Here is a 21,549-nt window from a genome sequence, read left to right as displayed (position 1 = left end):
TCTGGTGAAACGTTGAAATTAAATGAACTGCTTTGTGCAATTAAGAAGTAGGGTCTTTGCAGTGGGGTCATTCTCTCCTTGAGGAAAGATTTAAGCTGCTGCTTCACTGTTGCAGGCTAACTGAAGTCAGAGAACAAAAGATGACATGCACTTACGTCAGAGATCAAAACTCCCGGTGAAAGAAATTCTTCTTTCTAAGTTTGGATACTACGACCTTTCATTGGACTTGTATTGCATTTTTTGTGGCAATTTATGTTCTTAAATCCTTCTGATTAGAATTATTGTTCTAGGCATGCAGCTGAGCCCTTTGGATGTTTTAAATTAACAAGAGTGAGTGTACACAACAGGGAGTAAAGCCCCACATGATGTGGTGGAATTTTTTCTGGTATATAATTGGAAAGTTACATCTGAAATCATACCCGTTCTTGAGAGATTTATTATTGCCACATTACATTGAGCCCCAAGGAATTGAAATCTTCAGACCATATCAATTAAAGATTCAGGCCATCGATTTATTGAATAGGAAAGGCAAAGTTAAGAATGTGCAATCTTTAAACTTTTTCAATTTCAATGCAACTGATGTGTGAGCATTAAAATACCTTCAAAGAAATTTTTAAAAACAAGATCAAGCCAATTCTACCTCCTACTGTTCATGTGCAAACTCTGCAGAAATGTCAGTTGAGAAGCAGTTACTGACTCTATTTTGAACATCCAAGCTATTCACATCCCACCGCTCTACTATTAACTATGGAACAGCGTCAACTTGTTTGAGACACAAATTAATGGCAAAAGGTTCAATAATAGATAGAACTTAAATTCACTGCAGAGCATTAAACCTTGTCCACTTCTGTACAAGCTATCCATATGATGTGTCAGCCATTAAAAAAATGAAGCTTCATTCCTTTCCTTCTTACCAAAATGCATGTTACATTTCATTGCGTTAAACAAAATCTACCTCACATCTACCTGTTCCACCCTGATTAAATCCTGTTGAAAGCTCTCACAATCTTCACAGTTCACAGCACTGCCAAGTTCTGTGACGTTCTTAAACTTGCAAGCTGCAACTAACCTGCCTGCATTTTGAACAGCTCACCTCAGGGGTATGTGCTTAGCCCACTGCTCTACTCTCTATATACATGATTGTGTGGCTAGGCATAGCTCAAATACCATCTATAAATTTGCTGATGATACAACCATTGTTGGTAGAATCACAGGTGGTGATGAGAGGGTGTACCCAAGTGAGATATGCCAATTAGTGGAGTGGTGCCACAGCAACAACCTGGCACTCAATATCAGTCAGACAAAAGAGCTGATTGTGGACTTCTGGAAGGGTAAGATGAAGGAACATATACCAATCCTCATAGAGGGATCAGAAGTGGAGAGAGTGAGCAGCTTCAAGTTCCTGGGTGTCAAGATCTCTGAGGATCTCACCTGGTCCCAACATAACGATGTAGTTATAAAGAAGGCAAGACAGCAGCTATACTTTATCAGGAGTTTGAAGAGATTTGGCACGTCAACAAATACTGTTCAAAATGCAGGCAGGTTAGTTGCAGCTTGCAAGTTTAAGAACATCACAGAACTTGGCAGTGCTGTGAACTGTGAAGATTGCGAGAGCTTTCAACAGGATTTAATCAGGCTGGAACAGGTAGATGTGAGGTAGATTTTGTTTAACGCAATGAAATGTAACATGCATTTTGGTAGGAAGGAAAGGAATGAAGCTTCATTTTTGTAGGCCGTATCTCGGGTAATGATGAGTTTGAGTACAGAGAGAAAATTAAGATCCTGGTGGCATGGTGCGAAGACAATAACCTATCTCTCAACATCAGCAAGACGAAGGAATTGGTTGTTGACTTCAGAAGGAGTAGCGGACCGCACGACCCAATTTACATCAGTGGTGCGCAAGGTCAAAAGCTTTAAGTTCCTCGGGGTCAATATCACAAATGACCTGACTTGGTCCAACCAAGCAGAGTTCACTGCCAAGAAGGCCCACTAGCACCTTTACTTCCTGAGAAAACTAAAGAAATTTGGCCTGTCCCTAAAACCCTCACTAGGGTGCATCACAACCTGGTATGGAAGTTGTCCTGTCCAAGACCGAAAGAAGCTGCAGAAGATCGTGAACATGGTGCAGCACGTCACATAAACCAATCTTCCGTCCATGGACTCACTTTACACCGCACGCTGTCGGAGCAGTGCTGCCAAGATAATCAAGGACATGATCCATCCAGCCAACACACTTTTCGTTCCTCTTCCCTCCGGGAGAAGGTTCAGGAGCTTGAAGACTCGTACAGCCAGATTTGGGAACAGCTTCTTTCCAACTGTGATAAGACTGCCGAATGGATCTTGATCCGGATCTGGGCCGTACCCTCCAAATATCCGGACCTGCCTATCGGTTTTTTTTGCACTACCTTACTTTCCATTTTTCTATTTTCTATTTATGACTTATAATTTAACTTTTTAATATTTACTAATTTTGACTATTTTAAATATCTTTAATATTTAATATTTGTAATCCAGGGAGTGTGATGCACAGAATCAAATATCGCTGTGATGATTGTACGTTCTAGTACCAATTGTTTGGCGACAATAAAGTATAAAGTATACACTCAAAACTTCTATAGTTGTAACGTAAAGAGCATTCTGACAGGCTGCATCACTGTCTGGTATGCTGCAGAAGGGTGTAAATCTAGTCAGCTCCATCTTGGGTACTAGCCTACAAAGTACGCAGGACATCTTCAGGGAGCAGTGCCTCAGAAGGGACCTCCAGCACCCAGAGCAAGCCCTTTTCTCACTGTTACCATCAGGTAGGAGGTACAGAAGCAATTCGGAAACAGCTTCTTCCCTTCCACCATCTGATTCCTAAATGGACATTGAATCTTTGGACACTTTTTTTTAAATATACAGTATTTCTGCTTTTCCACACGTTTTAATCTATTCAATATGTGTAATTGATTTACTTGTTTATTTATTATTATTATTTTATTTTATTTCTCTGCTAGATTATGTATTGCATTGAAATGCTGCTGCTAAACTAACAAATTTCACATCACATGCTGGTGATAATAAACCTGATTCTGATTCTGAACGTTGATCCTTTCCCTGAAATAAAAATGGATTTCTCTTTGTCTTAAGCCTAAACCTTGCTGTGTGACCTTTGGCCACCACACTGTAAGTACTCCCTCTTCCAACCACGTCCCAAAGACATGTGGGCTGGTCGATTAATTGCCCACTGTAAATCTTTCCAAGTGTGTAGGTGAGTGGTGGATTCTGGGGGTGGAGGGAAAGTTAATGAGAATGCAGGAAGAAATAAAATAGGTTCAGTGTAGAATTAGTGTAAATAGGGTCTACCTCACTGTGTTATTAACGGCACAATCCCAAAGACCCAAGCTGTCTGCCCTGTAGCAATGACCCTTTAACTACTTAGAGGGCTCCTCTATTTAACTCAAGCACATTTTCTTTTATTAAAAGATGAGTTAAAATGCCTTGCATGCATTTCAGCACAGTGAATAGGAATGCATGGAGAGTGCCACACTGTGTTCACCAGAGTGAAAAATAGCTTTGTAAACTGAAGAGGCCAATTCCAAGCAGTCATTAGTACTTTAGCAAAAATCTGTAAATCTAACGATTAATACATTGAAGAATTACTCAAATGGCTAATTATTTGGTACTGGATGGGCTACAGCAGCAGAAGACCACGAACAGGATATATCTGATTATATCACTTTAAACACATCTTTCAGAAGATTCCAAAACCCTTACATCCAATGAAAAACTTTCTTCTCAAGCGCCTCCATTATTGAGATGAAGGAACCACACCAAATAATTTCGCCACAGCAACACATGGCAAACAGCAGTAGGATATGATCAAACTGCCAGCAACATACACAAAATGCTGGAGGAACTCAGCAAGACAAGCAACATCTGTGGAAAAGAGTAAACAGTCGATATTACGGGGAAAGACCCTTCATCAGGACTGCCTGCTAAGTTGCTCCAGCAATTTGTGTGTGTTGCTTGGTTTTCCGGCATCTACAGATCTTCTTGTGAAACTGCTAACAACTATGGATTTGGTGCAAATTCATAGTGCTTATCAGAGTGAGCTTTCAGTGATCCTCCAAGTGTTGACCAAGATGATACACTCAAAGATATCTCTGCCCCATGTCCTTCCATGCCATTTTGTCACGTACTGTAGTTTACCTAGGTATATTTACCTAGTTATATTTGTAAAATTCTAGGAAGTTCTGGAAGCGTCTCTGGGTACTGCATTATCTGAATAAAAGCTTTCTCATTGGTTAACTCTTATTTCCAAATTTGAATGGAATTATCCTTATCCGTGTAGAATAAAAAAGCTGTACACAAGACCAGTGCCATCTTAGTTCTTAAATCTTTCAACTCTCCCTCTCTTTAACTATCACTGCTTGCTTTCAACTATCTTTGGTCTATTAACACTTAATAAAACGATCATGAAACAACACGTTTTGTGCCTTTCCTGACTTTTGAAGAAACATATTAAAACATCAGAATCTAACAAGATATAACCAGAATTGTTCAGTTTTAATAAAAAAAAGCAACATTAAAATCTTTAGAAGATCATACTTTAAAAGATGTCCAAAACAATTCATAATACATCTTTTAAAATTAAAAACAATGGAATTTTGTCTAAATTAATGTGTTATTGGTTATTGTGTTATTGCTTCTCAATAAGTGCAGAGCTTTTCAATATGTTTCATCCTCAGGTATTGGGCAGTTGGGCACGTGGCCAAGTGTTTAAGGCATTGGACTAGCGATCTGAAGGTCGTGCGTTTGAGCCCCAGCCGAGGCAGCGTGTTGTGTCCTTAAGCAAAGCACTTAACCACACAGTACTCTGCGACAAGCTGTATCGGCCCTTGCTCTTCCCTTGGACAACATCGGTGTCGTGGAGAGGGGAGACTTGCCAGCCTTCCATAAAAACCTTGCCCAGGCCTGCGCCCTGGAAAGCGAAGACTTTCCAGGCGCAGATCCATGGTCTCGCAAGACTAACGGATGCCTTTATATATATTATTGGGCAGTTAGCTGACATCTTGTTCCCTCTTTCAATTCTGTATTGAGCTCAGTGCCTGAGAGCCTATGGGGATACGTTGACAGCAACCTTCATATTGCTACATACATCTACATCCCTGTAAAAAATCTTTGTTATTGTGAGTTTTGACAATAATTGGGGCAAATCCACAGATTTCATCATCAACACCCAGTAAACTGCATTTTCCAAAAGCTCCCTTTGGGAAAGTGCTATAGGGCTATTCAAACAAATACCTAACACCATCTTAAAGGTTTCTTCCCCTCCCCCCGCCCCCACGACAGTTAATCTGATCAACCATTCTAGTCAGGCCCACCCACCCTCTCTATCTATTACCTCTGTCACTGCTTTGCACTGAAAACACTTTAAAACACTTTTTTACAATAATGTTTACATTGCAGATACAACCTGGTATGTATTTATGCTCATCTTTAATCTATATTCATACTTTAACCTCTAACTTATCTTTGTACATTTCTTTATATTTTTAAATGTTTTTGTCGCATGTCATGACAACACAGCACAACAAAACGCTAATTGCGAGTAAAGTTGATCCCTTGAAGAATTGCGAAGTCCAGGTGCATGTGTTCTGATGTTGTTGATTAAGTAGTACAAGTAAACATTGGCCAGAACACTCCAGGTCTTTTCTATCAGGAGTTTACCTTAAATTCATCTCAGATAAAACATAATCAAGAAATGCCAATTACCTGTCCTGCAAGTCCCAAATATTCAATGTTTCCTTTGACTCAGTGACCCACCTCTACCCAATCACTCAACTCTTCAGGTTAAAGGAAATTACTTTGAGCCAAAACTTACGATTGCATCTTTTTTGCACAAACCGCAGTTTGCACGCTGTACGATAGGTGGACAGCCGGATCACGTCATAGTTCTGAGCCCCTGGAACGAAAAACAAGAAATCTAAAGAACAGGGATCAAAATGACCAAAGTTCTGACGGTGCATTGATAATCAAGATATTTTCAACAGAACCAATAAATGTTATTAGTTAAATGGAAGAGCAAGGCGGTGGCATCCATCATCATGTAGAACATGCCCTCTGTTCATTACTCCCATCAGGGAGATGGGTACAGGAGCCTGAAGACCCACACTCAATAATTTAGAACCAACTTCTCCTCCTCCACTATCAGATTTCTAAAAGGTCCATGAACCCATAAACACTACCTCATTAGGCCTTTTCATTTACTTTGTAATTCATAGTAAATTTATGCTGTATTACTGCCACAAAGCAACAAATTTTATGTCATATAACACGATAATAATATATCTGATTCTGATTCCCATCATAGAGGTTGGAAATATTTTTTTATATTGTTAATTCACAATTCGTGAATGAATAATGTAGGTTAAAAATATTATCTAAAAAGTTTGCTTGATATTTTTCAAACTGTAGAACCAAAGCTCAACATCTCACTATTTAAACAACCAGGATATATTGTGAGGCAAAACCAATGAAGATTTTGTAAGGTGGAAGAAAATAAATTACTTCAAAATCCAGAGGATTAAGTTGATATAGACATTGAGATTGTCTGACCCACAACCCAGAACATTAAAAAAAATCTTTCCTTCTTTAATACCAGCTTCTTCCTACCCTTATGGTTTTTACCATCTGAGTTCAACAGCATTTGCTATGTTTATCGTTATACATTGGTTAAGTTTGTCATTGTCCTACAAGAGTTTGGTTCTTTAAAATACCAATTACCAAACAACTAAACAGAAAACATTCTTCCTTAATAAGCAATCATTATACTGCATCTGTATGACCTGATTTGGTCCAACCAAGCAGAGTCCATTGCCAAGAAGGTCCACCAGCACCTTTACTTCCTGAGAAAACTAAAGAAATTTGGCCTGTCCCCTAAAACACTCACTAATTTTTATAGATGCACGGTAGAAAGCATTCTTCTAGGGTGCATCACACCTGGTATGGAAGTTGTCCTGTCCAAGACCGAAAGAAGCTGCAGAAGATCGTGAACATGGCGCAGCACATCACACAAACCAATCTTCTGTCCTTGGACTCACTTTACACCGCACGCTGTCGGAGCAGTGCTGCCAGGATAATCAAGGATACGACCCACCCAGCCAACACACTTTTCGTCCCTCTTCCCTTCAGGAGAAGGCTCAGGAGCTTGAAGATTCGTACAGCCAGATTTGGGAACAGCTTCCTTCCAACTGTGATAAGACTGCTGAATGGATCCTGACCCGGATCTGGGCCATACCCTCCAAATAACCAGACCTGCCTTTCGGATTTTTTGCACTACCTTACTTCCCATTTTTCTATTTTCTATTTATGATTTATAATTTAAATTTTTAATATTTACTATCGATTTGTAATCCAGGGAGCGGGAAGCACAGAATCAAATATCACTGTGATGATTATACGCTCTAGTATCAATTGTTTGGCGACTATAAAGTATAAGTATGAATTCAAATCACAACACTGGCACAGAATGTTCGAAGTTCAAAGTAAATTTATTATCAAAGTACTTGTATTTCATCATTTACTCCAGAGGTAAGGACAATGACGAGCTAGGTCACAGGAGGGAGAGGAGTTGCTACAGAACTGCTTTAAGTCAGTATACAAGGTCATGTTTAAGGACTCAGAGGATCTGAACCAATGTACCACAATTGTCATGGACTTTATAAAGTCAGTCATAGATGAGTGCATCTCCACAAAATCATTTAGAATCTTTCCCAGCCAGAAGCCCTGAATGAACTAAGAGACCCGTAGCATGTTGAGGACCAAATCGGTAGCGTTCAAGTCTGGCAACCAAGTAAAGTACAAGAAGTCCAGTTACGAACTCCGGAAAGCCATTTCACATTCAAAGTAGCAGGCTTGTATGCTATTACCTCATCCAAAGTAAAGCCACTGTCATACAGTATGTGACAACAAGGTTTCGCTCCCAGATGAGCTCAATGCCTTTTATGCTCGCTTTGACTGAAAAAAAAGCATGCAGGCACCTTCATGAAGTCCCACAACCCTGACAAACCTGTGATGTCGGTCTCTGAGGTCAATGTGAGAGCATCCTTCAGGAGGGTGAATCCATGGAAAGCATCCGTCCCAGATGGGGTACCTGGCCAAGTACTAAAGATCTGAGCTGACCTAACGGCTGATATCTTTAACCTCTTGCTTCAGCAGTCTGAGATACCCATTTGCTTCAAGAAGGACACAGCAACCTGCCTCAGTAACTATCATTCAGCACCACCTACATCCGCTGTGATGAAGTGCTTTGAAGCATTATCAACTTCTGCCTGAGCAGCAACTTCAGTCCACAATAGTTTGCCTACAGTCACAACATGTCAACAGCAAAGGCAATTTCGTTGGCTCTTCACTCATTCCGGGAACATCTGGACAGTGAAGATGCATGCATCAGGATGCTCTTCATTGACTACAGCTCTGCATTCAATACTATCGCCCACTCAAAAATAATCCATATGCTCCAAGACTTGGGTCTCCATACTTCCTTGTGCAACTAGATCCTCTATTTCCTCATGCAGACCCCAGTCAATTGGGATTAGCAACATCATCTCCTCCACGATCTTCATCAGCATAGATAGACCACAAGGCTGCATGCTTAGCCCCCACTTTTTGAAGACCTTTCCAGTCTTGGGCATTGGTGTTTCCATATCAGGGTGTCACGTAACTAGACAAAATACTCTGCACTGTACATCTATCGAAGTTTGTGAAAGTCTTGCGCAAACTTCTAAGAAAGTAGAGACACAGTCGTGCCTTCTTGGTAATAGTACTTACATGTTGGACCCAGGACATATTCTCTGATACAGTAACACTGAGAAATTCAAAGCTGCTGACCCTCCACACCTCCAATCCCCGAATGCGGACCAACTCACAGACGGTCGGTTTCTTTCCCCTCCAGTCAATAATCAGCTCTTCGGTTTTGCTGACATTCAGTGTGAGGTTGCTGTGTGGCACCACTCAGCCAGATTTTAAATTTCTCTCCTATATGCTGATTCATTATCACCTTTAATTCAGCCAACAGTCAGAGAATCAAACACAGAAACAGGCCCTTTGCCCATTGAGTCCATGCCAAAACCATTTAAGCTGCCTACTCCCATCGACCTGCACCAAACATTGAAATTGAACTTACCTGTAAGGTCAGCTCATTCCACAGTCTCACGACCCTCAAGTGGAAAGGTTTCTCCTCCTGTTCCCCTTAAATTTCTCTTCTTTCACCCTTACCCCCATGACCAATGGTTGTAGTCCCACCCAACCTCAGTGAAAAAAGCCTGCTTGCATTTACCCTATCTATACATGGTACTGGGGGTGGGGTACTGACATGGATAGAAAATTGGTTGGCAGACAGGAAACAAAAATTAGGGATTAACAGGTCCTTTTCAGAATGGCAGGCAGTGACTAGTGGGGTACCACAAGGCTCGGTGCTGGGACCACAGTTATTTACAATATACATCAATGATTTAAATGAAGGGATTAAAAGTAACATTAGCAAATTTGCAAATGACACAAAGTTGAGTGACAGTATGAAATGTGAGGAGGATATTATGAGAATGCAGGGTGACTTGGCAGGATGGGTGAGTGGGCAGATGCAGTTTAATGTGGATAAATGTGAGGTTATCCACTTTGGTGGCAAGAACAGGAAGGCAGATTACTATCTGAATGGTGTCAAGTTAGGAAAAGGGGAAGTACAACGAGATCTGGGTATCCTTGTTCATCAGTCACTGAAAGTAAGTATACAGGTACAGCAGGCAGTGAAGGTATGTTGGCCTTCATAACAAGGGGAGTTGAGTATAGGTGCAAAGAGGTCCTTCTGCAGTTGTACAAGGCCCTGGTGAGACCCCACCTGGAGTATTGTGTGCAGTTTTGGTCTCCAAATTTGAGGAAGGACATTCTTGCTATGGAGGGAGTGCAGCGTAGGTTCACTGGGTTAATTCCAGGGATGGTGGGAATGTCATACGTTGAAAGATTGGAGCAACTGGGCTTGTATAAACCAGAATTTAGAAGGATGAGAGGGGATCTGATTAAAACATGTAAGGTTATTAAGGGATTGGACACGCTAGAGGCAGGAAACATGCTCCCAATGTTGAGGGAGTACAGAATCAGAGGCCACACTTTAAAAATAAGGGGTAGACCATTTAGAACGGAGTTGAAGAAAAACTTTTTCACACAGGGGGTTGTGGATCTGTGGAATGCTCTGCCTCAGAAGGCAGTGGAGGCCAATTCTCTGGATTCTCTCAAGAAAGAGTTAGATAGAGTCCTTAAAGATAACGGAGTGAAGGGATATGGGGACAAGGCAGGAACGGGGTACTGATCGTGGATGATCAGCTATGATCACAGTGAATGGCAGTGCAGGCTCAAAGGACCGAAAGGCCTACACCTGCACCTATTGTCTATTGTCTATACCCCTCATAATTTTGTATACCTCTATCAAATCTCTACTCAATCTTCTACATTCTAAAGAATTCTATTGGAATTCTTTGAAGAAATAACAAATCAGATAGACAAAGGAGAATCAGTTGATGTTGTGTACTTGGATATTCAGAAGGCCTTTGACAAGGTGCCACACATGAGGCTGCTGAACAAGCTACAAGCCCATAGTATTAAGGGAAAGACTCTCGCATGGGCAAGGCAGGGACTAACTGGCAGGAGGCAAAGAACAGGAATAAAGGGAGCGTTTTCTGGTTGGCTGCCAGTGACTAGTGGTGTTACACAGTGCTCTGTGTTAGGACCAATTCTTAGGTTATATATCAACAATCTGGTCAACTGAATTGATGGCTTTGTTACAAAGTCTGCAGACAATACGTAGATAGGTGGAGCGGCAGTTAGCTTTCAGGAAGTAAAGAGGCTACAGAGGAACTTAGACAGATTGGGAGAATGGGCAAAGAAACGGCAGATGGAATACAGGGTCAGGAAGTGTATATAACCATACACTTTGGTAGCAGAATATAAAAGCCAGAATATAAAATCAAAGATGCAATTTTGAGACTTTATAAAACACTGGTGAGGCCTCACTTTATACTTTATTGTTGCCAAACAATTGATACTAGAAAGTACAATCATCACAGCGGTATGACAGTAAATATTAAAAATTTAAATTATAAATCATAAATAGAAAATAGAAAATGGAAAGAAAGGTAGTGCAAAAAAACCGAGAGGCAGGTCCAGATATTTGGAGGGTATGGCCCAGATCTCGGTCAGCATCCGTTCAGCAGTCTTATCACAATGGAAAGAAGCTGTTCCCAAATCTGGCCGTACGAGTCTTCAAGCTCCTGAGCCTTCTCCCGGAGGGAAGAGGGATGAAAAGTGTGTTGGCAGGTGGGTCGTATCCTTGATTATCCTGGCAGCACTGCTCCAACAGAGTGCAGTGTCAAGTGAGTCCAAGGATAGAAGATTGGTTTGTGTGATGTGCTGGGCTGTGCTCACGATCTTCTGCAGCTTCTTCTGGTCTTGGGCAGGACAACTTCCATACCAGGTTGTGATGCACCCTAGAAGAATGCTTTCTACTGTGCATCTATAAAAATTAGTGAGGGTTTTAGGGGACAGGCCAAATTTCTTTAGCTTTCTCAGGAAGTAAAGGCGCTGGTGGGCCTTCTTGGCAGTGGACTCTGCTTGGCTGGACCAAGTCAGGTCATTTGTGATATTGACCCCGAGGAACTTAAAGCTTTTGACCTGTTCCACTTGTGCACTACCGATGTAAATGGGGTCGTGTGGTCCGCTACTCCTTCTGAAGTCAACAACCAATTCCTTCGTCTTGCTGACGTTGACAGATAGGTTATTGTCTTCGCACCATGCCACCAGGTTCTTAATTTCCTCTCTGTACTCAAACTCATCATTATCCATGATACGAGTATTACCAAAGTATTATGAGCAGGTTTGAGCCCTCTTAGAGAGGATGTGCTGAAATTGGAGAGAGTTCAAAGGAGATTCATGAAAATGATTCCAAGATTGAATGGCCTGTCATATGAAGAGTGTTTGATGGCTCTGATCCTACATACACTCAAATTCAGAAGAATGAGGGGTGACATCATTGAATCCTATCGAATGGTGAAAGGCCTTGATAAAGTGATGCAGAGAGGATGTTTCCTATGGTGGGAGAGTCTAAGACTAGGGGACATAGCCTCAGAATAGAGGAGCGTCTTTTTAGAACAGAGAAGAGGAGGAATTTCTGTAGGCACAGAGGGTGAATCTGTGAATTTGTTGCCGCAGGCAACTGTGGATGACAAGTTTTGATGTACATCTAAGGCAGAGGTTGGTAGATTTATGATTTGTCAGAGCATGAAAAGATTCAGGGGGGCTGGAGAAACAAAAGATTGGGGCTGAGAGGAAAATGGATCCGCCATGACAAAATGGCAGAGCAGACTCAATTGGCCAAATGACTTAATTCTGCTCCAATATCTTGTGGTCTTTCGATCTGATACAGACCTAACCTATTCAATCTTCCCTTGTAACTCACTTCCTCCAGACCCAGCAACATCTTTGTAAATCTTCTCTGCACTCTTTCAATCTTGTTTATATCTTTCCTGTAAGTAGGTGACTGCACACAATACTCCAAATTAGGCCTCACCGTCTTATACAACTGCAACATAACATCCCATATTCTGTACTCAATAAATTTGATGAAAGTCAATTTGCCAAAAGCCTCTTTACAACCCTATCTACCTGTGACACCACTTTCAATGAATTATGGACCTGTATCCCCAGATCCCTTTGTTCAACCACACTCCTCAGTGCCCGACCGAGTAAAACCTACCCTGGTTGGTCCTACCAAAGTGCAAAACCTTGCACTTGTCTGCATTAAATTCCATCTGCCACTTTTCAGCTGATGCAGATCCCTCTGCAAGCCATTATTGCCTCCCCACTGTCCACTACACCCAAATTTTGTAATCATTTGCAAATTTGATGATCCAGTAAACCACATTATCATCCAGATCATGAATCTAAATGACAAACAACAAAGGGCACAGTACACCACTAGTCACAGGTGTCCAGTCAGAGAGGCAAGTCTCTCTACAACCACTCTCTGGCTCCTCCCACAAAGCTAAACTCTAATTCAATTTACGATCTTGTTTTGAATGCCAAGTGACTGAACCTTCTTGATCAGCCTCCCAAGCAGGACCTTGTCAAATGTTTATTAAAGGCCATGTAAACAACATCCACTGACTTGCCTCATCTACTTTCCTGGTAACTTCCTCAAAAAAACTCAGTAGGATTGGTTAGACACGACCTACCATGCTGATCCTTAATCAGTCCACGTCTATCCAAAAACTTATTTACCCAATCCATTAGAACAGGGGTCCCCAATCTTTTTTGCACAGCGGACTGGTTTAATATTGACAATATTCTTGCAGACCGGCCGACGGGTGGGGGTGTTAATCGCGACCGGAATATAGGTGATAAGTCAACTATAAGTCACTTATCAGTGGCTAATACACTCAATTTTGTTTCTAAAAGGGTTTATTTAACGAATTTAATATTAAACACACAGCGCGTATTTTCCTCGCATGAATATAGTGATAAGTCAATTGTAAGTCATAAGGGGGTTCCTTATGTCCAGTCTATTCCGCAATTTAGTTTTCATTGCATTCACCGCAGAAAACTCTGCTCTACAGAGATATGATGTTGGAAATGGAAGCAACGTTTTCAGTGCTTTCGTGGCAATCTCAGGATATTCAGCCTTAACTCTGATCCAGAATGCCGGCAGAGATGTTCTGTCAAACATACTTTTCAACCCACCGTCACTTGCAAGCTCAAGGAGTTGATCTTCTTCCTGCGCTGACATGGATGATTCACCGGGGACATTCACAAATGGGTCACGGACCCGTTCCTTTGCACGTCCTGGGTCATTTGTGGTTGGGAAGTAACGCTCGAATTCTGTCGACAGCGAAGACAGGTGTTCGCGCACCAGCTGTGAGCCTTAGTCTCTCCGAAATTCCCAGCTAATGTTGGGAACATGGCAAATATGCCCCGTCCACTCACTGTCCCCACAGTTCCAGTTTGACTGTGAAAGCAGACACTTTATCTGCCAACTTGAAGACAGTTGTCATTCTCCCCTGAAGTGAAAAATTGAGTGAATTGAACAAGTTGAAGATGTCACACGGTTTTGCTATCCACTCCTCATCACTGAAATGTGCTGCTAGTCGTGACTTTTTTTTCCTGAAAGAAATCTCTGTTGCTGCTCTCTTAACTCAAAAACCCTGGCCAGGGCTCTCCCCCTTGATAGCCACCTGACTTCAGTGTGTAAGAGAAGGCGTTTGTGGTCTGCATCCATTTCCTCACAAAGCTGCTCAAACAGACGTGAGCTAAGGGCTTTTGCTTTGATGTGACTGATAACTTCAACAACGTCACTCTATACGCTGTTAAGATCAGGTGACATTTTTCGGCTAGCCAGCATTTCCCTGTGTGTGACACAGTGTGTAGACTGGCATTCAGGAGCAACCTCTTTGACTCGGGTAGTGAAACCAGACTCGTTAAGCTGTTCCAACAGCTGTGCTTCGATGTCCTCAGCTATGTCATCAATTCTCCTTGAAACTGTGGTAGCTGGAAGAGAAACCTGTGCCATCGTGTTAGCATGCAGCTTCTCCCAACAGTTCACGGCACATGTCCTTGGCAGCAGGCAGAATCAATTCTTCACCAACAGTGAAAGGCTTCTTAGCCTTAGCAATACGGCTAGCCACTAAGTATGACGCTCTCAGAGCAGCAGCATTTATGGAGGCAGGGTGCTTGGATTCAAGGTTCCGAAGCAGTTTTGAGGGCTTCATTGCCTCATTAGACAGCTTGTCTCTACATATCACACACAGGGGGCTTGGAGCATGCGAGACACTGGTCGCAATAATGCCATATTTTATGTACGACTCATATTTTCAGCTGAAGGAAGCTTTCTTTTTTTTTGCAGTCTCGGCCTCAGCTGTCTCTGTGTTATCATCATTGTTAGGCCTTTTATGTCCCCTACCATCTCTTCAAAAGAAACTCTCAAGCGACGTTTGCTTTTCACTCATCGAGTAGTTGTAGGTTAATGACTGACTGATGTCCTCGTTTGGGTAATGACCTCACGTGCATTCAACAGTGGGCGTGACAGGGAATGAGGAAAGGTGCAGTTGGCTCATATCATTTCCTCGCGACCCGGTAGCACATGCTTTGCGGCCCGGGACCAGTCCACGGCCCAGTGGTTGGGGACCACTGCCTTAGAATACCTTCCAATAACTTTCCCACAACTGATGTCAGACTCAAGGGCCATAATTTCCTGGTTTCTGTTTAGGGCTTTTTTAAACAGCAGAACAAGACCGGCTGTCCTCCAGTCCTCCGGTACCTCTCCTGTCGCTAAGTATGATTTATATATCTCTGCGAGGGGCCTGGTAATTTCTGCACTTGCCTCCTTTAGGGTCTGAGGGAACACTTTGTCAGGCCCTGGGGATTTATCCAGCCTGATTTGCCTCAGGTAACCTCCTCTGTAATCCGTACAGGGTCCATGAACAATGGTGTGTGTCATGAGCAAGCTTATGTACGTTAAGTATTAACACCAAGTAATTGGAACCACTATTCTCTTTGATGAACAGGACATGGGATTTCATTGATTAATGACTCAAACAAACTGAATTCTTAGAAAACATATTTTTAAATGTCACATTTTGCAATATGTAAATATTAGGATGAAACAAAGATATGCACCTGATTGAATCTTGGTACCAAAAGCGCCTCAAGTAATTTATCTTATTAATTAACAATCCTAGGTATTTAGACTACAATAAACTTTCCCTATGAGCTTGCAAACTATTATACCAAGAGAATGAGTCTTAATGCTTCAGCACAAAAACAAGCCCTTTGGTGCAAATGTGTCAACCAACATCCTCAAGATTTCCCAACCCCTATGCCTGCCCCAATGTCCTTTATTCATTATAATTGCCCCTGCCTATGGCAACTTGTTGCAAGCTCACTTTGTGTGGAAAAACTTGCCCCTCCTCCACCCACTGTAGGGTTCCGCTTTTAAACCTTTCCCCACTCACCATAAACCTATAGCCTCTACCTTTGGACTTTTCTACCCTGGGATTTAAAAAAAACTGTGACAATCCATCTTATCTCTGCAACTCAGAATGTTGTGAACCTCCATAAGGTCACCCCAGGAGAAACAGTCCCAACCCAGTCTCTCCTAATACCTCAAGCAATCCAGTCACTCGGCCATCTTTGTGAATTTTATCTGCATCCTCTCCAGCTCATTCACATCCTTTGCTACAGCTAAGTGACCAGAATTACACACGTGTATGTACGACAGGATAATCAGTTTAATACCATCAGCCCATAGTATTACAGGGAAGATTCTGGTATGGATGATTCTAGCACAGGCTGCCTGGCAGGAGGCAAAGAGCAGGAATAAAGGGAGCCTGTTCTGGTTGGCTGCCGGTGACTAGTGGAGCTCCAGAGGGGTCTGTGTTGGGACCAATTCTTTTTACATTATGTGTTAATGATTTGGATGATAGAATTGATAGCTTTGATGCAAAGTTCACAGACAATACGAAAATAGGTGGAGGAGCAGGTAGTTTTGAGGAAGAAGAGAGGCTACGGAAGGTCTTAGACAGATTAGAAGAATGGGCAAAGAAATGACAGATGGAATATAGTGTCAGGAAGTGTACTTTGGTAGAAATGAAAGGGTTGATGATTTTCTAAATGGAGAGAAAATACAAAAAAACTGAGGCACAAAGGAAGTGGGAGTCCTTGTGCAGGATTCCTTAAAGGTTCATTTGCAGGTTGAGTCTGTGGTAAGGAAGGCAAATGTGATGTTAGCATTCATTTGGAGAGGACTGGTGAAGCCTCATTTGGAGTATTGTGAGGAGGTTTGGATCCCTTATCTTAAAAACAATGTGCTGAAACTACACAAAAATGGTTCCAGGTTTGAATGGTTTGTCATATGGAGAGCGTCTGATGGCTCTGGGCCTGTATTCATTGGAATTCAGAAGAATGAGGAGTGTCCTCATTGAAACCTATCAAATGGTGAAAAGCATCAATAGAGTGGATGTGGAGAGGACATTTCCTATGGTGTAATAGTCTAAGACAGGAGGACACAGCCTCAGAATAGAGGGGCATCCTTTTAGAACAGAGATGAGGAGGAATTTCTTTAGCCAGAGAGTGGTGAATCTCTGGAATCCACTGGCACAGGCAGCTGTGGAAGCCAAGTATTTTTTGTATATTTAAGGCAGAGGTTTATAGATTCTTGACTGGTCAGAGCATGAAAAGATACAGGGAGAAGGAAGGAGATTGGGACTGAAAGGAAAAATGGATCAGTCATGATGTAATAACAGAGCAGACCCAATGGGCCAAAAGGCCTAATTTTGCTTCTACGTCTTATGGTCTAAATCAAACCAAGAATAAACATATCTTGCAAGTTAAACCGAGCAAAACCAAGTGGCAGAATATATGTTCTCTTTTGGATCGAGAATGACTTCTTTCCACTCCAGTTCTGAGAATTTGGAGATGACCAATGTGGGTAACGCATACTTCAGCAGATAGGGCCAAAGGTGCAGACGAGTGGGTGGTGTGTGAGGCAGCTAACTCCTACCATTCAATTGCTTGATTGTGCATTGATGCAAAGATCCCTAGACCATTCAGAATGCTTCCTCTCCACTCTGACTGGTGGTGGCCCAGGGAATCCAAGAGTCAAAAGCAATGTTGCTCATTTTTCCCCCAAACAAGCACAGAGCTCATCTTTGTTATTTTTCCTCTGTCCACCAAATAATGTCTTCCTACTCAGTGGAGATGGTACTGCTGAGGGCAGGATACAACTTACTGACGGTTCCCAGAACAAGAAATACAACTAAATACTTTAATAATAACACTTTTTCAGTAGCAAGTTATGGCAAACGATCACAGTAAACAATGAAGAGGATAACGAAGGTGAGCCTGAATCAAAAGTTGAAGGGTGCAGGAGTGAGGCAAAGTTGGGGTATGGTCGAGGCATATTCAGGACAGCATCAGCTGACTGAAGGAGAAGCAGATTAGGGACCCATCCACCTAAAGTGAGAGTGAGTTTTGATTGGTCCAAGATTAAATATGAAGGTAAGCTAGCCAATAATATCAAAAATAATTCTGGATGTTTTTCAGATATATAGAGAGCAAAAGAGAGGCAAGAGTAGATATTGGACTCTGGAGAGATGGTAGTGGGGGACAAGGAAATGGCCGATGAACTGGATAAGAATATTGCATCAGTTTTCACTGTGGAAAACACTAGTAGCATGCCGCAAGTTCAAAAGTGTCAAGGGGCAGATTATGAGTTCAATTACTATTACTAGGGAGATGGTGCTTGGGAAACTGAAAGGTCTGAAGATAGATAAGTCAACTGGACTTGATCGACTATATCCCAGTGTTCGAAAAGAGGTAGCTGAAGAGATTGTGGAGGCATTAGTAATGATCTTTCAAGAATCAATGGATTCTGACGTTGTTCCAGAGGACTGGATAATTACCAACGTCACTTCAATCTTTAAGAAGGGAGGTGGGCTGAAGAAATGAAATTATTGGCCAGTTAGCCTGACCTCAGTGGTTAGGAAGTAGAGCGGCTACAGAAGTACTTAGACAGATGAGGAAAATAGACAAAGAGATGGGAGATGGAATAGTGTTGGGATGTTTATGGTCACACCCTTTGGTAGAAGGAATAAAAGTGTAGACTATTTTCTGAACAGGGAGAAAATTCAAAAACCTGGAGGTGCAAAGCGATTTGGAATCCCTGAGGTTAATTTGCAGGTTGAATTGCTGGTGAGGAAGACAAATACAATGTCAGCATTCATTGCAAGTTAACTAGAATATAAAAGCAAGAAGGTAATGTGAGGGTTTATAAGGCACTAGTGAGGATTCACAGAATATTGTGAGCAATTTTGGGACCCTTATTTAACAAAGGATGTGTCGATATTGGAGAGGGTTAAGAGGAGGTTCATGACAATGATTCCAGGAATTAATGAGTTATCATATGAGCAGCGATTGAGGGATCTGGGTCTATATTCACTGGGATTTAGAAGAACGAGGGGGGAAATCACACTGAAATCGATCGAATGTTGAAAGGCCTCAATAGGGTGGATGTGTAAAAGATCCTTCCTTTGGTGGGGAGTCTACGGCCAAAGGTCACAACTTCAGAACAGAGGGACATCCATTTAAGAGCTGAGAAGGAATTTCTTCAGCCAGAGGCTGGGGAAACTGTGAAATTTGCTACAACAGGCAACTGGCAAGGCCTGGTCATTGGGTGCATTTAAGGTGGAGGTTGACAGGTCCTTAATTAGTCAGGGCATGAAAGAATATGGGGAGAAGACAGGAGAATAGGGCTGGGAGGAAATGGATCAGCCATGATGAAATGGCAGAGCAAACTCGATGTCTCAAATTCTGCTCGTATGTCTTATTGCCTTATATGCATGAAGAGTGTGTTTGGATTCCCTTTTCCACTTGCTGTTTGTTTTTTTCTTATGCTCTGCCTTTACCACTTGCATTTTCTTGTTGTTCCTTCTCTGAATTTTCCATTATCAGTCTGCATCTCATTTGTGTTAACAAGCTGGCATTCATCAGATGCTTTTATTCACTTCTGCTCCTATTTTCTTTGGTCACCCAGGGGACACTACCTTTAACTTTAATTTTCTTTACCCCCCCCTTCTGAAAATGCAGAACTGAAACATCCCTAACTTAGAGGCCTCCCATTCGTTAACTACAGTTCCACCTGCCAGGCCCTTTATTCCAATTTACTTGAGCCAGTTATGGTCGCACCCCATTAAAAATGGTTATTTCCATTTGACGGTTATTCTTTTGAAGTAGTCTACATCATGTGCTTTTTGCTATTATAAGCCTTATACAATTTTCTCTATGTCCTAATGCAGAGCAATAAGATCTATAATTTCCCTGATAGTTCAAAAAGCAAAACTGAAATGGGAAGGAGCAAATTGTTCAGATGCACATCAACTTTGGCTGCTTTTTGCCAGACTTGTTTGCTTCAAGGGGGCCACTGTGGTTATTATTGCCGCTGTTAATCTAACCACCTACATGCTTCATTCAATCTGCTACATAAAATGATGCAGACTTTGATTCGATCTAAAGTAACTCAACAGTCAAACCTGGAGCCTTGCTTGATTTAGCAGTGAGGTATATTTGTTGCTGGAGTTGTGCATTTCTTCTGAAAAATATCTTTCATCAATAACTCATTTGCTCAATGAATTACTCTCTTGCTAGCTTACATGTGTGATTGTACAAGTTAGCCAAACCATCCTGATTTTCATTCTCACTCACCCTATTAATATTATTCAATACATCCTGAAAACAGGACAAGTGATAAAGTACAGCAGACTCTGGAACACGTAATGCTGAAAAGGAGTCCACAAAGATCCCAGATTCAATCCATCCCATGTACTTAAATAATTCACCTTTGCTGAGCTGTTATCAGAAATTGTAATAGAGTACTGGGCTTTTACATTGGCACTGGACCAACAGATCCACAATCTGATAACATTTCTTCTCAAACTTCAAGGGCAAACATTGGTTGGTTGCAGGATCAAGATTACTCAAACTGCCCCAACATGTTAAGCAGCTTCTTGCCACTTACCAATCGTGTTCAGAGTAAAATGTCACCAGAGCTTTTCCCATGACCACCCTGAAACTCCGATGCAAGTATGAAAGATTTTAAGCATGACTCCTGCCTACTGCCGGCGGAAGCAATTCATTTTAAACGCTGCAAAATAACTAACCTGGATCTTTATGGACAAATATAATACATCATATTTGATTTGTTCAAGAACAGAACAGAATCTCAGAAATCATTCCTCAAGCTGTTTCAGATTAATAAACATCACATCAAGAAATGAAAGAAACAAAACATTAGAACCTCTCTGTCTACCAGGGTACATGAATTCCTATGTCATTCAATACCAGCATCGGCAGAGAAATAAAGTAACTGGTGATGATTAACCAGATTAGAATCTCAACCTCACCTCTTGTGTCTTTATAAGATTATATTAAATAATTATCATTCACTTCACCTCTGAAGTCTGAAGTCACATTCAGTGACTCTGGCAATACAATAAATGCTTACATTGTGTGAGGAGAAAATATATTAAATCCTCAAGTTTCTCTGCACCAAAGTTGTTAATCTGTTAACTCACTATTCCACTCAGGGGAAAAACAGGGCACAGTGTATGGGAAATAAAGCAAACGACTTCCCCAGCTTCGCAGCCAATATACAAAAGAAAAGCCTTCTAAATAATCAGATTTGTACATTATCTGCAATCTGAAGATTTAATGAGCCCTCTAAATTGTCAGCCAAAGCAAGTTTGGATCTGTGGTGGGATGCACCTGCAAAGTAATCTATTTTGATAACGGAGAATACTGAAATGATTTGTTAAAATTCAATCCTTACATATTCAATAGCTCTGAGGTTGTAAAAAGGAATGCATCAAGATCATCAGGATGGGTTTAAACAAGTTTAGCATGGAAATGGGAACCAAGCACCAGGTCACGAAATGGAGGGATGGTAAAGAAGGTAGGTGTCAGGGCCAGTAA

The 21,549-nt window shown here is 41.6% G+C and overlaps 1 protein-coding gene across 11 annotated transcripts in view; it reads right to left on the bottom strand.

Moving 5' to 3' along the window:
* Positions 1-21,549, bottom strand: part of LOC134339515 (dystrobrevin beta) — a 587,877-nt gene that overhangs the window by 309,622 nt on the left and 256,706 nt on the right. For all 11 annotated transcript variants that reach the window (XM_063036126.1, XM_063036119.1, XM_063036153.1 and 8 more), the window contains one exon: positions 5,867-5,947. In XM_063036126.1, the coding sequence (XP_062892196.1) occupies positions 5,867-5,947 (81 nt within the window). The remainder of the gene's footprint in view (positions 1-5,866; positions 5,948-21,549) is intronic.

The sequence above is a fragment of the Mobula hypostoma genome, chromosome 2 (genome assembly GCF_963921235.1).
Source record: "Mobula hypostoma chromosome 2, sMobHyp1.1, whole genome shotgun sequence".
Lineage (NCBI taxonomy): Eukaryota > Metazoa > Chordata > Chondrichthyes > Myliobatiformes > Myliobatidae > Mobula > Mobula hypostoma.
This window is presented reverse-complemented; position numbering and strand designations above follow the sequence as displayed.